The 17,900-nt window shown below is 28.4% G+C and overlaps 1 protein-coding gene across 1 annotated transcript; it reads left to right on the top strand.

Annotated features, from left to right (window-relative positions):
* The first annotated feature begins 258 nt into the window (after positions 1-258).
* LOC132929995 (ice nucleation protein-like) lies at positions 259-17,016 on the top strand. Its single transcript, XM_060995653.1, has 3 exons — positions 259-524; positions 11,931-14,212; positions 15,351-17,016. The coding sequence occupies exons 1-3, from the start codon at positions 501-503 to the stop codon at positions 15,580-15,582; spliced, it is 2,538 nt and encodes an 845-aa protein (XP_060851636.1). The 5' UTR covers positions 259-500; the 3' UTR covers positions 15,583-17,016.
* The last annotated feature ends 884 nt before the right edge of the window (positions 17,017-17,900 follow it).

Genomic DNA, 17,900 nt, shown 5'->3' with positions numbered 1-17,900 from the left:
TCGGTATACTCAGATATTATAATGTTTGAAGATTATATTGTTATTATTATGGCGGACACGAATATTACGAGAACGACAGACCCGCAGCAGCGGCAGACCGGTAATTATCATCCGGCAGTGCAGAATATTATAATGTGCAGTGTGCTGTGCCGTTGTGTCGAGCGGACGCGCGGGCCTCCGAGGAAACGGCCAAGACGAAGAAACGACGACCGCCGAGGCCACCGTACCACCTGAACCGTTACGGCAATGCCCACTCGTCATCGTCTTAGTCCTATAAGTCTTGGTCGTGTATATATATACACATGTATGTACTCTATTCGCGTTTTCTTCACACACACACACATACAAATTAATTGCGAATATTAGCATTGCCTCAAAGCCTGTGCTTGTACATCGCAGAACCAGTACGTCGCCGGCGATCGCTCGTTCACCATATTATATAATATTATAGTCGCCGGTCCGCATATTTTTTTCGTACCTACAACTTTGCCGTTATCATCATGTACGTCAAGTGGCTGCGAAGTGTAAGTCTTATTATAATTATTGTGTTATATGATTTTATGTACTCAATATCTGTACGATATAATAATATTCGTGATTAATTTGTGTTATTGATTATATAGTATTATAAAATCGTGCGGAAAACTCCGATGAAAACCTGTAGATCAGGGGTCGTTAACTTGTTAATATACCGGAATAAATAGTGGTCGATCTCTTGAATACTTGATACTTAGAATGTTTATTATAGAGCTCATTTGTTGGAAAAGGTTGATGACTCCTATTGCAGATGGTTTAATTTTTTATGGGCTATCCTATCTCGAGGCTTAAGATGTGAGCAGGTTTTCTGAAAAGTTCGCGAAAGAGGATTGTCGTAAATCCTACTTACCTTGAAATGATCAAAAATTTCTAAGTATGTAGTAGAATGTTTGGTTTTTGTATTTTTTGATCCTTTTTGTTTAAAAAAAAAAAATAGTTCACCTACTTTGTTGGTGGTTATCAACTTTAGGGTGCTTTCTCGTCCATTGAGATATTCCACTCCTTTTATTACACTTCTCTACCACTAATTACCTTTATAATTATTCTCCTCTACACCTTTTAATACGTTTGGACAATGTGGCTCTGGATTTGATTAACTTTAATCCTTGTTAATTTAAGGTGTTTTATGATATTTTAAGATATTTGTATTTTTTTTTTTTGAGGAATGGGAGATGAAGCTCTCTTAAGCCCAGTACTGATCAATTACCTAACCCTAACCTAACCAATTAATCTCTTTATTTGGTTGCAGAAAATATCATTTTCGTGTACATTATAATTGTAAAAGAAATGGCAAAACTATGAGTATCTACGCAAATAGGAACTATTATTACGTGTGGTCAATCTAACGCGAATCATCTTCCTTTATAATAATGTTTTCAACGACGTGTTTTTTGTATTAAAACTGAAAAACATTATAAGTTATAAGTGATAAAATTAAATGTATACATTATTATTTAAATAAATATTTAAATAAAACTGGAAAGGTGGCTAAATCATGGATAACAGCGGACAAGTGCAATCATTAATATACTACATATACCTATAGTCGACTGAATCTTTCACGATTTTTATTAAAACTGGCTACGAAATTCAGTATTATATTATTACAGTTTTAGGAATGTTTATTTGAAATTTTGTTTTAAAATGTTAGATTAGATTCGAGATAGTAAGTATAGGAATTGGACATTAAATAAATACATATGTATGTATATGTATAAATATGGAACGCTATCTTTTCTTTCGAGTTCAGTATTCGGGTAACTAGTTACGTACTAAGTACAAAAATAGTCGTTGAAATCTGTGTCATCCGAAACGAACATTGGAGTTCTGCTGAGGGTATATTGTATACACACAAGTAATAAGCCGTGGTCGGATTTGAAGTTTCCCTTGGTCAAACTTATAATGCGTTTTGTATTTGTTTTGTTTTTACAATGAGACTTGGAAAGATGTTACGAGTAATTTAGATTCCGATTTTCGACTTATCGAATGACATCCAGAATAATATATCCTATTCTATTATATTGTATTATGTATAATTAAGTACCTACCTACCTAGGCTATATAGTATAAACATAGACGTTAATAGAGATTGGTTACTAAATATTTTCATCACGCAATAGTATTATAAAATATAATTAATCAAACATTCGCCGCTATATTTTCTTCAATAGTAATGAATTTCTACAAACCTTGATTTTGGTTATTTTATAGGTATACATAAATAACCTATCTATTATCATTTTTATATTTACATTTAAAGGGTGTCTTGTAGTGATAAAAGCTTGATTTTTCAAACGACAACCAAATCTTTTTATTGTAAATTTTACACGAATTTAGTCCTAGATTGGATTTTTATATTTATATTTTTTTAATATATAAAATGTATATATTAATAGCTTCTTAAAAAATTCTAACCGTCTCAAATTTTTTTTAATTTTAAATAAGACTAATAAAATATACATAATATGTAGCAAATTATAGTTTCAATTATTATTAGTATATAAGCTGTAAATTAAAGCGTGGGTGTCAGGGAAATATATTTACCTTATTTTAATTTCTTTGTAATGTAAGATGATAAGTTAAAGACGAAGTCTTTTTTCTTTAAAATCTACATATTGATAATATTATGCATTGAAAAAGAAACTTTCAATTATATAATATAAATATCTTGCATTCTAACATTCTAAGAATCTATGTATGTTATCGTCAAAAAGTGAATAAATGAACGTTGTCATATACAATGTAAAATTTCAATGGACAATATGGAAAATTATACACTTTTCCCGGATATTGTAGAATAACCAAAACATAGTGGGACATTGTGATGTATAAGATATAAAACAGTTTTTGTTTTAATAATATTAAAGGAAAAATCTATATGATTTTAATTAAAATAAAATAAACAAAATAACTTGGTGATAAATAAATTAGTACACAAATTTGTTTTCATAGTCTTTATAATCCTATTACACAGTTATTCTATATTGTTTATTTTTGCGTATACATTAAACAATGAAAGTGGTGTTTATTGTAACTGTTTGTGTACTTGTTTCGATTGTAACTTATCAGGGCAGCAAATATCAGACAAGATTGTGGTGAAAATATATCAAGTCGTTTTCATACACCATACTTTAAGTTCTGAGTAGGCTGATAAGATGTATTGGCTTAAAAATAATTGTTTTTTGCGTCTAAATTCACTTGAAAATTATATTTTATTCATCAACTTCAAGATTGATTTTAGGTAGAAAATTGCATTTATTTGGTATCTATGTAAAGGTAAAATAAAATGCAAATTACGTAAAATTAGTTTTTTCGAAATAGGATTTTTTTTTTTTATTGTAATTCAAAAACAAATAACTGTGAAAAATAATTAGTTATCTTAAAATTGCTTGAAGATAATACTACTTTTTAAAAAAAATATTTCGACATTTTTGTGTTATTTGTAGGAATTTTAAATTTTCGATTTATTCTCAATTAACATGTGATTTAATTAAATTAATAATATTGTTCATCTAATTTTTTACCAAAACTTATAATTTTGTAATTACGAGTATATTAATTACAGATATATCATTAGTGAAAATGCCTAGCCATATTAAACCTCGAAAGTGGTTTAACCTCAACCAACCATTAATTATGATAATAATATAATTCAATAATTTTCTCAGTCATAATCCATTAAGAAAATTAAAAATTGTTGTCGTAATTTTTTAGTGATTTAAATTCATTTCATTAGATATAAGAATTGTTTTTGTTATATATAATATATTTATTTTTATTTGTATAATTGGGTGGTTATTTTGTGGGTGCCAATTTTTTAAACATGGCCTTGACATGTGATTGCTAATATTATTATAGATTTTATTAGCTACTATATAATAATATATTATCATGAGATATTTTTGTGGCAAAAATAATTTAACCAACAGTATTATACCAGTAGAAAAATCAATAACAAATGTTGTAATATAAATATTAAATAAAATATCCTTAAAAATATAGGTTGACAAAACGTTTCCGTTCAAAATTTTCGCATTTAATGATTGATAATTATATGTTAAATTAACATATCTATTACAATGATCTACTGTACAATGATACATACAAGTATACAGTAAAGCGACTGTCCCTGATTTTTTTTAATATACAAATACTGCGTCTTACAGTTATTGTTAATTCAGATTTAAATTTATGTTATGTGATGTTTCTAAGTGTAGATTTAGTTTGTGGTTATATTTTATGCAAGCGAAGGATGCTAAATCCAATGCTATACTTGTAGGGTGAATTGTATTGAAAAAAAAAATGTTTTCGTTGTTTTTTTTTTTTCATTAAAACGGTTGAATAAATATATAGGTTTATGTAGAGACAGATTAATAACGTTCTTTTTAAAATATTATTGCATTTTTGATTTGAATACACGTTATTATTAAAATAAAAAAATCCGCATTTTTTTATAAATTAAACAGTTGTTCTCGACTGCATGTATAATATTGAGGAGTGTTTTATTTTATTTTATGCATAGGACCTTTATACTCTATCATTGAAACGTATTAAAGTTTTTTTTCATCGATTAAGTACCTAGTATAGATATAGATAATATTGTTCAATATCAGGAAAAAAATGTTATTCCTCGAAGGCGAAATTGGATTGGTCGCCAATATTATACATTCTATTAATTTTTGTACTGTATTAGGTTTCTAATATAAGTTAATGGTACCTAATGATTAATACTATTGTGGATTATATCAATAAATAAGAGCCTTAAAGTTTTGTCCCCAATTTAAATATTTTTATTGTTACAAATATTAGCTCCCTAGTCTGTTTAGTCCGTACCACATAATTTAATTTATAATAAAAAGTCTTGTGGTATTTTTTTTTTGTAATAAGTGTAGAATTAGAGAAAATACGGTTTTAATTTCTATGAATTCATACCATTGATTTAATATTTTATTTTTTTCTTAAAATGTATGACAAATTTCATCACTTCAAAGATAACAAAATCAATTTAAAAATATTTTCTTTAATTTAAGAATAAAAATATATGTACAATCAAATTTTAGCAAATCCATTGATGTCATTATTCAATTTTCTTTAAAATAAAGAAAAAAATATTTTATTTTATTTTCAACTGACTTAGAAGTAACAAAAGATAATATCTTCATTTTTACGCATAATTATGATGTTGAATTAATGAAAAATAGTACTTAATTTTATAACAAAATGATTTAAAATCAATAGCTTATTACAATAAATTGAATAAATGCATTGCAATCAATCTTTACATCATTGCTACTATTTCCATAGTCAATGTTATTGGATATCATTAGTTTCCTAAAAATAAATATTATTCGTTTTAAGGAAAACATCTTAAATGTTAACGAAGTATTATCAATATTTTGTTATTTATCAATTTAACAACTGTAAATTGGTGTTGAATTAATAGCATTTGTCGTTATGTTGACAAAGACGTGACAGTCTAACATAAACTAAATTGGTTTAGTAAATCTATTTATTTTATATTCTTTTAGGATTGAAACAAATGGAAAGCAGATAATATTTAAATATTGCGTACTATTTTAGAAAGAGTAAACTTTTGATACTTTAACCCCCCCTCCCCCCCCCAAAAAAAAAAAAATAATAATTATCAAACTATAGTGTTTATACGGTGCTATAATGTGTATTTATTGAAATCATATAGATCAAGTATGAGTATTAATATTTTAATCTTTAAATAAATTTGGTGTATTAGAATATTGTATATTGTATATTCTGTATTTTTCTATGCTAAGGGTAATATATATATATATATATATATATTACACAAAAAGCATGACAATATAAACAGATATTGTAGATAAATACATTGAAAAAACAATTAATAAGAATATCCAAGTTTCATTACACACAAATTATACAAATCGCATAACTAAACAATGTTTAACGCAAAATTGTTAACCTTAAGATCCTAACCAGGCTTTTAAATTTGTTTCAATTTCATTAACTAACATCCATTTAATTAATAAAAAATAGGCTAAATTTATCACATAAAGTGTAAGATAGATTTTACCAACAGTAATATGACGTAATACATTCACGCTAGTCTTATTAGATATAAATTATAATATACTATTTCTTTATAAATATATTAATTGCAAATACTTAAAAAATAAACTGTTTAAAAAAAATGTACAATATAAACACGAACGTTTTGTCGTTTTTGGATGCCAATTCCATCAGTTGACCTTTATAATTATAACATACGCACGCTACAATTTATATTATATTATATAAGGTACGCAACACAGGTTTCAGACTTAGTATGCTCGCATAAAACAGCTACAGCAAAAACAATAATCAAGAACGTTCCAAGTTTAAACTAAAACTATTCATTCTCATAATCTCATCAACTCCGTTGCTCTATAAGGAAAGCTTTTAACGCCATAATACATAACATACAGTAGAACAATATATTTTAATAATTTCAACTTTGTGCCAACACAGACACCGTATATTGAGTAGTCAATATGCGATATAAGGCATATACTTCTTTATTTATTTAATAGAGGGAAAAATTCCATTTAGAAAATATAATTTGAAAAAAACTTCTGCATTTTAACGTTAATAGTAATATACTGATAATATATTGCAATCAATATTTGATTTGGAAAAGAAACATATATATATATATATTACAATAATTAGTCATTAGTAATGACTAATGACCATTACGTAGTGTTTTAAATATAAGACGTATAAACATTGATTTTTATTGCAGAAGATATAAATATTTTGACAATCCTGGAATTATTAACAGGTAATAAATTCATAATTATTTATCACCCATCCTATGACTATCAACTTCCCACATTACACATTTATACATTATTACTGTGAAATTATCGACCTGTGTCCTATACCTAATTTCAGCGTCTTTCTGGCAATGTATTAATATATTTACATATATTAAATACTTTCGTGTATTACTCAATTACTCTATGGTGTCTGTGACCTGTGTGACTGTGTGTACAGGATTGTTATTACGATTGCAATAGAAATTATTATCAATTTTGAAAACTGCAACAATAATGCTGGATTTTTGTTGTAATATTGAAAACATTGTAATTTGTATTTGTTTCAACAACTATATTGCTCTTATACTTGAGTAATATATTAAACAAATCGTAGATCGTTGTCTCTTATGCCTAAATGCTTTTAGGCATAATCATAATCATTATTGCTGATGAATAAAATCAAACAAAAAAATGCGTCATGTGCAGCGCACGGATTGCGCTAGGCCGCGTCATTAATCCTTAAATAAAACAAAACTCAAATCAGTTGCGATTTACGAACCACTCCAAGGACGAAAGCATTGTCTTTTTGTAAATTTTCTAAAAAAGATAAACAAATAGGAAGGAAATTGCCCAACAATTAGAGACGAAACAAAGAGGTGAAATATTCGACCAGTAATCTTTGAACCAGATCGGGTCATTGTCGCGTACGGACGAAATTATATTATTATACTATGCATGTGGCGTGTGTGTTGTATATTAATATGTCACGAACCTTGTGATGGTTAACTGTAACGACGTGGGTAATATTATATTATTACTATAATCGTGATTACCTAGTCATGTACCATTGCCACGGTGTATAGTCGATTATTACTAATTTATTTTGCCGTACGCAATATTGCAATAGTATATACCAGAGGTACCTGTCGGTATTAATCGTAATGATGTTAATATTATTATGTTACGTGCTGAAATTATGGCGATGACAATGCTAATAATAATCGATTGTGGAGATCTGCGCACTCAAGTAGCGTTGATTAGCGCTCGAATTGCAGGCCACTGAATAGAATAATCCGTTGTCTTTGCTTTTGCGAAATGCTCGTTTTGGATCTCAACAAAGATGAACTACAATTTCATTTTTATCTTATAAACGTGCAATTATAATTTGCAACATTGCAACCACCGCGAATTGATTCGTTATAAATATTCAACGGTGGCAGTGTGAAGAGATTGTTTCAATTGAATGGTTGTCTGAGATAATATTATAAACTAATCAGTATGCATAGTCAATTTTTTGAGAGAGCGTCACTTTATTATAATAAATACGTTATTAAGTTAGCTTTTGACTCTGTGTTTGTGTTAGTCGCGTGAAATTACGCTTTAACGGTAATTTCCTTTTTACGAATACATTAAGTCTGACGCTGTGGATTTAATGAATTTGGAAAATAACCGACGGAAATGTGTAAGCAGTAGCTATAATATATTACTCTCTGGGAAATACTATTACTATTATTATTTTTAAATAATAAACGAAAGCAGACGTTTTAAAAATCCTGTAGCTTATTAATGCCGCCAACGAATAAATTGGGCCAATAACGCTGCATTTATATAGTACATTATATCGCATAATCAATGGCATCCATATGTTGAAATTCGGTAACAAACCAAATTGGTTATCAAAATAAAACGGTTTGGTAAGAACAACTTCGTATTATTATATTTTTGATTCCACTTGTGTTTAAAATACATTATTATTATTTTAATGACGTACTGTTATAATAATATGTAGTTTAGGTATTTAAATAAATTGAATGCAAATTTCATTATATATGTACCTATTTGTCTTTGCCATACCTGATGTGTTAGCCATGTACTCGTATAGTTAAGTTTTTGTGTTAAAATTATTATGTCTAATATATTTTCCCGCTTTTGCTAATAATCATCATACTGTTCAAATCAACTGTGATGTTTGCCCTTATTGTAATATCGATGGTTCTAAGATGATATTTTTCTAGGTTTAAGGGGAATAAGAACAAATTTTTTATTATATCAATTTCGAACTCTAATCATTTTTGAGATTTTTTAATAGATTTTTGTAGTTTTCACGTGTGATTAAGTAATTTTTAATTAGTTTAATCATTATCAAAATGTCAATACTAAGAAAAATTTTTATGAAATAATTTGAATTTTCAGTGTTTATATCCCATTTTTTTAAATCATATATTTTTATCACTGTTAGTTATTTCTTATTTGGTCAAGTACCTACCATCATTAAAAAAATGAATTTCATTACAAATTAAGTTACTTTTTATTTTAAAAACATTATTGGAGCTTAATAATTATTTGGTTAATGCATTAACTAAATAATGATAATCAACAATATACATTTATATAAATTATTTATTGAAGCACTAAAGATGACAACAATTGTTTAGGAAATTATTCTATGTTTTAAAATTTATTTTAAATAACGATCCATTTTTTTAATTACTAATTAAAAATTAAACTGTTTTGTTAAATAGTTATTACAAAAAGGTTAGGTACGGTCAGAAAATTGTATTATATAACAAATGTATATATTATATTACCAATTTATTGATTTTTTTATTAAAAAAACTAAGTATAACGAGTAATTTAGTAATTTTTCTACAAAAAGGAACTTAAATTGCGTATAAATAATTATTTACAATAAAATATAAAATATTACAATAACTTGTAATTAAATTTGAGCTACACCCCAAAACTGGTGGTACGGGCTTAGATATTTTCCATTTTGATCTACGAATTAAAGCATAACGTATGCAAATAATATTAATGTGTCACTCTAAATTAAATGACGATTGCCTAACTTTTTTACGTAGATAAGAATAATTAGTTATTTTTATGTAATGGGCATTATTCATTAACAATAAATTATTTTGTTATATCTGTGTGTTATTATGTTCTTGTTTATATAATTGTTGGCGGAAAAGAATAAATGTCTTTTTGCGAACGCTGAAAATTCTTTAATAAATGTGTGATAATTTATATTATAATTATTCATTAGATATCGTATAAAAGTTAAAAAAAAAACTATATAATTGGTTGAGTAGTTTGTTGTACGGACGGAAATTAAAAATGTTTAGTACTAGTGCTATATAATAATAAATATTTTCTTGTAATACAAATATACAATGTTGCAACCCAAGGGCATGGATATGGCTTTGTGAAAATATTGTTAGTATACCTATGCCGTGTTGGATATTATTTAAAAGTTATTTTCTTCAAAGAGTATAATATTATAATCTGATAGAAAACTGCGTAGGTACTATGCATTTAAAATTAAATAAACAATTACTTACGTAACTTATATTTACATTTTTATGAAACAAAATTAATGATAAAAGATGATACCAGAAATATAATATTTATGTCGTTATAGAATTAAAAAATAAACAGGTTGGTATAATTACAAATCATAGAAAACAATGTACATTATAATTTATTGAACGTAATAAGAATAAATGAGAATTTGCTTGAAAGTATTTTTTATAATATATAATATTTTATTTGAAATTTTAATATTTGAAATCCATTCTAAAATTAAAATGTGTATTTGATAATATTAACGAACAAAATGACTAAAATAATACGAATTTAATTTAATTATAATTGAGTTATACAATTTAATAAGCCTATATGGATTGGTTAAGCTCACAATGTTTGATACTTATAATTTTAAAACTAAAAATACCTAATGTAGTTCAAAATATTCAGTTTTTTTTTAAATAATTGTATCATATACAATATACATATTATGAATCTTAAAATGACGAAATAGATGAATCGTTTAAAATAATTTAGACAGCTTTTTGTGTCACTTAATGTTTTTTTCTTTATAAAGATAATGATTCATTTATCTTGACGATGACATTAGATACTTAAATTATACTATTAAATACTTCACAGTTCACGTGTTTTTTATGATATACTGCTGCAAAGTTATAGTTCCGGGTTTTCCATAAGACTGCAGCGAACATCTTAATCGAACCAATTTGTTCTACCATTAGGTTATTTATATGATAAAAAGTTTTTAAAAAAGTAAGAAGGAAACATTATGTCTATATAGTATATATTTTAATGGTAATATGATTATATATTCATAACATTATATTAATAATTTGTTTTAGAATATGGATTAAAATATCAAGTCATTGATTTTTTAGTGTTTTTTTGTTAACAGTTAAAAGTAACATAATTTTGTTTTTATATTTTTATAATATATATTATATTATGGTTTATTATATTGACCATATGGTTGATCATTATTTAAAAATATATATTTAATTATAATGAGACATTAAAATTTATATTTTTTTAAAAAAAAAACTTAATGGTTTCTATTGATTAATAACTGGTTTATATAGATTTTGAAAAAAAAAGAAATTTAATACTAGTATAAAAAAAATTAAATAAATGTACAGAATGTGTACCAAATAACAAAAAAAAAAAAATAAAATTATGAATTAATAGAGCGTTAGTTTAAAACATTTAAATAATATGAACGTTATAGAGATAAATAATAATAATAATAAAAAATGAATGGTTAAAATAATGTAAATATGAGATGTTATGTACGGTTATAAGGTGCACAGTAAATTCGTAGTTTGGAGATATGAGAAACGCTTAAATTACCTTAAGATTTTTTAAATATTAAACATATTAAAATGATTCAATATTACTTTGAATAATGAATATCGTAGGTACATTATTAAATAAAACCATTTATAATATATGTCATCAATTCCTCTTTAGAGTTCGAGTATTCTACATTTGTTAACATAATCTTAAGCATACCTACTTGTATTTTACGTACTTTCAAATTAAATGTATCTGAAATTAATTTTATATTAAGTATACCTAGATACTTATATAGTTAAGTGTAATTTCTAATATATTTTTTAGTGACTAACCAATGTAATTCTATTTAAATATTCTAATTTTTAGTATACGATAATAACAGTAATTTCTATTTTGGTATATATTGATCATTAAAAACTCGTAAAATAAGTTGACATTAATAAATTAAATTAATAATCGTTGAACAATAATGATATTTTTCAGAGCTCGTGCTATGTGGTCAATTGTGTGTTGTTGCTGCAACTTATATATAAAACGACTGGGGCTGGATGTTCGGTGGATCATGGCAGCGGGATGAATTATCCTACGACCACTGCCAGCGGAACATGGACAACCCGCGGTGGGATATCTTCTTACGGTTGGGACAGCCGACAACCTATAGATCCTTGTAGCCGTTGTACGAATGTCCCACCACCATTGCCCGGATCTCAGTATGCGACACAATCCCATGACAGTGGGATGTACAATGTAAACGATCGTATTAGTGTCAGTGGTTACATGTCAGACAATCGAGTATCTGTAAGCGGTTACATGACGGATAATCGGGGTAGTGCGGGTATGCATGGCTCAGATAATAGATACGCCGGTTATGGTTCCGATAACCGAGGTAATGGTTATGGAAATGACAATCGCGGCCATACGAATAGTCAGCCCAATGGTTATAACTCGGTCGGTCATGTTACTGGCAACGGTTATATGTCAAGTTCAAATTACGCTGGTAATAGTCACATTTCTGATAATCACGTTCAAATTTACAATGCCCATAACGTAGACAGTCAAATAAAAAATCCCAATTACCGAGGTAATGGTTACGATAATTTAAGTCCCGAATGGGAACGAAGACACAACAACAAAAAAGTTAGTGTCGTTAGTGGCAGCAGTGGGTATGGAAGTGGTATTGGTAGTGGTAGTGGTGGTGGATATGGAGGTGTAATAGGAGGGGGCGGTAACTATGGAGACGGTATCAGCGGAGGTGGTAGCTACGGACATAGTATTAGTGGTTCGAGTAATGGTGGTAGTGGATATTATCAAGGAATGTCGTATCCTGTTTCCAATATTCCCGACAGACACGGAACACACATGCAAAATAATTACCATAGGCCGTCCAACGATCGGTGGAGTATCAAAGGAGCATATCCAGTGAAAGTAGAATCAGGATATTGGCAAAGCCAACCACCTAAAGACATCGGCTGGGACGAGGCCAGCAAAAAGGTGGGAGTAATAGCCGGATGGATTGGTGGCCCGAAAAAATATGAGTCAGGCAAACCTCCCACGGCATACGGTTCGCATCAGGCAAATGATAAAGATGACAACGATTACTACAACAAGGGAACCGGTTACGAAAATAATTTGGACAGAAAGAAACCTTATATGGGTTGGGGAGGTTCCGGATCGTACGAGGTGGTAAAAATGAATAACGGGTACAAATACATTGACAGGAATAGCAACAATGATTATGGTACTTCATATGGAAATGGTTATGGTTACGGGGGACAGAATTATAATAACAAACCAAGTCAAGATTACGGATTGAAACCGATGAATGTCGACCATGGCAGGCCTTATGGTACTTTGCATGGCTATGATAAACCAATACATGATTACGGTAAACCCACACACGATTACGGTACTACCAATGCGCAAGACTACGGATCCCCAACCACTCACGATTACGGTTCTAGTCCACATATCGATGTACAGAGTACATCACGTCCAATTGGATTTGAAGTTACAACCCCCAGACCTCCAGCGTGGGATTCTCAGAAACCTGGATACCCAGTGATTGCTTCTAGACCCACTCAGCATTGGGGTGAAAATTCGTTTAGTGAACAATTAAGCGGTGTAGTTGGTGGTTCAGTGAGTTATGACAGGCCTGGCGGAAACGGTTTTGCAAGACCAGTCGATTATGGTAATTCAAGACCAGACAGTTATGGAACTCAGCGACCGGTTGATTATGGTTCTCCAAGACCAGATAGTTATGGAACCCAAAAACCGGTTGATTATGGTTCTTCGAGACCAGACAGTTACGGAACTCATAGACCGGTTGATTATGGTTCTTCGAGACCAGAGAGTTATGGAACTCAAATATCAGAAGGTTATGGATCTCAGAGACCGGAAGGTTATGGATATCCCAGACCTGAAAATTATGGATCTTCTCGTCCAGGTGGATATGTAAATTCTCGTCCAGATGGGTATGGATCTTCTAGACCCGGTAGTGGAGGAGACACATCAGACTATGGATCTTTCAGACCGTACGCGGGATCCATAAATAATATGGCATCTGAGTATGCTTCACAAAAACAGGAGTTTGATAAATTCAGTGGTTATTCAGATAACGATGGTGGTAGACCGCATATGAACAACAGACCGGGATATAACAACGAAAGACCATTTATGAACGGAAACGAAGTCTATGGTTCACAACAGCAGACGGGTTATGGAAAAGGATACGCGTCAAATTGGGACTATTATTCTAATTCCATGAGGTAATAATATATATATTATATTATAATATATTGGATATGCGTGTGGCCACCACTTTTTTCCAACATTTAAACATGTTTTTGTTACAACACAACATATTGAGTACTTAACGTGAGACTGTATCTGCTATTTTGCAGGTATAGCTCACTAGATGAGTGTAGACATTTTTACTTAGCATTACCTTATGTCACTGTAAGACAAACACTTGATATTGTGTATTGTAATCTATATGAACATCGAATTTGTAATTATTGCATTACTTCAAACGTGTTTGTTTTTTTTATCGATATTTTTGTGATTTTGGTATTTGTTATGGTAAATAATAAACACGGTGGTTACGAATAGATGTCAGAAACGATAACCTACGTTAGATAATATTATTACGTTGAATGTTATTCAAATAATATACTCGTATACTATTTCCCCTTGACTCGATTCCGGTATGTGTATTCACTGTGCAAGGTTTCTGGTATACTCGAAACTATAATAATATATGTTTTCACTATTATTATTGTTCTTTTTTTTTTTTTTTATCAAATACGAGATTCTTTGCCTAACACAAACAATAAAGGTTGAACAACCAACGAACGTCGGTCGCCAACCCGAAAGGTCAATTCATAACACGTGTGTATCATCGGCCCAGCGGACCGTTAAATTTATACGAGACAGCAGGAATATTGTTATTACACTTGTAATCGTGATGGTACCTTCCTATATATATATATATTATTCATTCGAATCCAGAACCTTGAGATTATTATGAATTGTTCGGATGAGTTGTTTTTTGGAATCATTCGTAATGAAAACGCGTGATATAATTTTGAAGGAACTATAAAGCGCTGCGATGAAGTTGTATCGGATCTAGAAGTTATGAAATGTCTGAATCGGTTCATGTATTGTTATTTTTTGTAAATAATGTACGAATTGGTCCAAGCGATTTGATTTTTTTTCAACGTGTTTTTCCAATATTCAGATGTCGAGTTATTAGTTATGGAAATGGATAATTCGGATGTAACCATAAATTCGATGTTGGCATATTAAAATTATTTTTTTTACACATACCGACGTACTAAACTTAATAAAAGTCCTAAACACGGTACTGTGCGAAATGCTGATCATAGTGTTTTGTTCGCGTTATAGGGGACAGTCCAGCAATGGATGGAACGACCAGCCGCGGGACTACTTACAGAGGAGACCGGACGGCGATGTGTTGCAGTCCGGATCGAGTTTCAGGCCCTCCGAGTCCACTCCTCTACATTACAACGGGCACAGTGGGATCGGTGCATCGACCGACAATGGTTTTTTGTACAGGAGTCCATCGACAATAACGGGCTCGTCTACCACTCCTATGCCGACCACTAATAATTCATAATCGCTTTCATATTAATCATAATTTAATTAATATGGTTTTTAATTGTCTTTTTGTTCACCGTGTATATTGCTATCTAAACCGTGCAATACCTTCCTAGCATTAATGGGATGATTAATATTATAATTATACACTATTCGGAATAAGAACAGGCTTCGGCAACCAACTTGTGCGCATTGGAGTGGCTTTACTACACAGCGGGCGTACAGATAGTTGTATCGGTTGAGTTGATTAAAGGGTGTTGTCTGACCGCCGCCCGACGTAAACTAGTCCCAGCCGAAGCCTGTTTTTATTTCGAATTGACTTATAGTTATATTATTTTAGTATCGATTAAATTTAAAAAAAAAATGTTTTCAACATCTTTTTTTTTAAATTTCTTAAGGTGGCATAATATAATGTGATTAGTGACAATTATAACCATCATCTAACGTAACGTATATAAACCGATAACTATTTAAACAATTATTTTAAACTAATTATACATATATACTATAAACATAATAAAAAATGTATGTTAATTGATTTAAAATAAATATCATATCCATATTATCATATTATAAATATACAAAATAGAATAAATTATAGTATAATACGAAAGTTATTTGAATTAGAAAAACCTAAAATAATATCCATTTTTTTATGTTTTTACAGTCTTTTAGGGGTAGTTTAGGGTAAACTTTTGAAATTTTGGCGATAGAAATACATTAACTAAAGCAATTTAAAATTTTAATGGGCCTAGTGAAGTAGAAAAAAGGCACACAGTAAAATATAAGTTCACGTATCTGTTCATTTAAATTTAAAATATGACTAATGAGAATTTCCTACTAGTTAAAAATTTGATTTTTATACGACAAATTCCACATAATATGCTGTAGAATGTAAAACTAAAAATGTATGTTATAAAGCAAAGTAAAAGCTTAAAAAAAATTAACAATTAAAAGCCGTAAATTATATTACATTTTTTCAAGTTGATAAATAATATGTTATTATGTTATATTTTAAATAAATTGTTATCTAACTACTCAAAATAATGTAAAATTAAATATTTAAAAAAATTATATTTATATTACTTAAAAAATAGCTGTAACATAAATTTTGAATCACCTGGTATATATATTATAATATTTTAAATATACTTAATATTTAAGTTATTCAAATTATATATAGGTTGATTAAAGATTTAACCATGCCATAAGATCGGTTTATGTTTACGTTGTATTACGATTACCTTAAGAGCTAATATTAATGATTCTCATTTACAATTTGTGTTAGTAATAATTCTATTAAATACAATATTATGTTTATAATTGTAAGTATATGATATTATTATAAATCGTATTGAATATATTTTAATATAGTTCAGTTTTAATATAAAAAGGATATTACTGGTGTTTTCAGTATCAAAAATAAAATAAAATAAAAATTTAAAATAAATAATTTCAGACTGGTTCATGATACATCACTTATTTTATACTTACTGAAATAAGGTACAATCAATGATTGATAATCTATCAAATATATACTCAATAATACTAACAACTGTCGTTACTGAATTAACTTATTCTTTAAGTAAAAATTAAATGTAGTATAAATATATATAATAGATATTTATAAATAGGAATTTATCAATACCTAGGATATAATAATATATTAATTGCTAATTTTTTAATGCTATTCATTAGTATGATTTATATTGGATTTGAAAATATATGTTGATATAAAAGTCTGTAAACATTTTAATAGCTTTATTATATTATGTTTTAAAAATATTTATTATTATATTAAAATGTATTTTAATGATCATAATAATAAAAAAAATTATATTTTATTATGTACATATAACATTATGAAGTGAACAGTTTCTAAATATAATTAAAATTAATTTCATAAGTATATGTGTAGTTTTTCACTTTAAGTTAAATTGCTATATTTTATTATCTATAAGATATTTAACAATGTACCTATATGTTATATGTTATAAAATTATGGCAATAAAAGTAAATATTTCATTAGTTTAATATTAATAACTACTAAATTTGATTTCATAATATTGTTCGTTCAGCTGTCTTATATAGCAACATAAAAATTAACTCCACTGGGACAATTCTAAATTGTATATCATGTATTTTTTAATACGTCATTATATTATTTAATTTTTATCCATAATCGTCCCAAGGGGTGTTCGCCTAATCGCCTGTAATAGGTTTGTAAATTGCAATACACATACATACCTACATGAATATTGCATAGTAGCATGTGCATGTATTAACAATTATTATTGTTTTGGATATTTAATTTCAAATTGTAAAACGCAATATCTT

The sequence above is a fragment of the Rhopalosiphum padi genome, chromosome 4 (assembly GCF_020882245.1).
Source record: "Rhopalosiphum padi isolate XX-2018 chromosome 4, ASM2088224v1, whole genome shotgun sequence".
Classification (NCBI taxonomy): Eukaryota; Metazoa; Arthropoda; class Insecta; order Hemiptera; family Aphididae; genus Rhopalosiphum; species Rhopalosiphum padi.
Note: the sequence above shows the minus strand (reverse complement) of the source record. Positions and strands in the feature narration are given on the sequence as shown.

Bases quoted from the DNA above. Each gene is read 5' to 3' on its own strand.
- LOC132929995 (XM_060995653.1), top strand. From the start codon at position 501: ATGTACGTCAAGTGGCTGCGAAGT. The intron at 525-11,930 runs GTAAGTCTTATT...GATATTTTTCAG, and splicing joins ACGTCAAGTGGCTGCGAAGT to AGCTCGTGCTATGTGGTCAA. The intron at 14,213-15,350 runs GTAATAATATAT...TTCGCGTTATAG, and splicing joins TATTATTCTAATTCCATGAG to GGGACAGTCCAGCAATGGAT.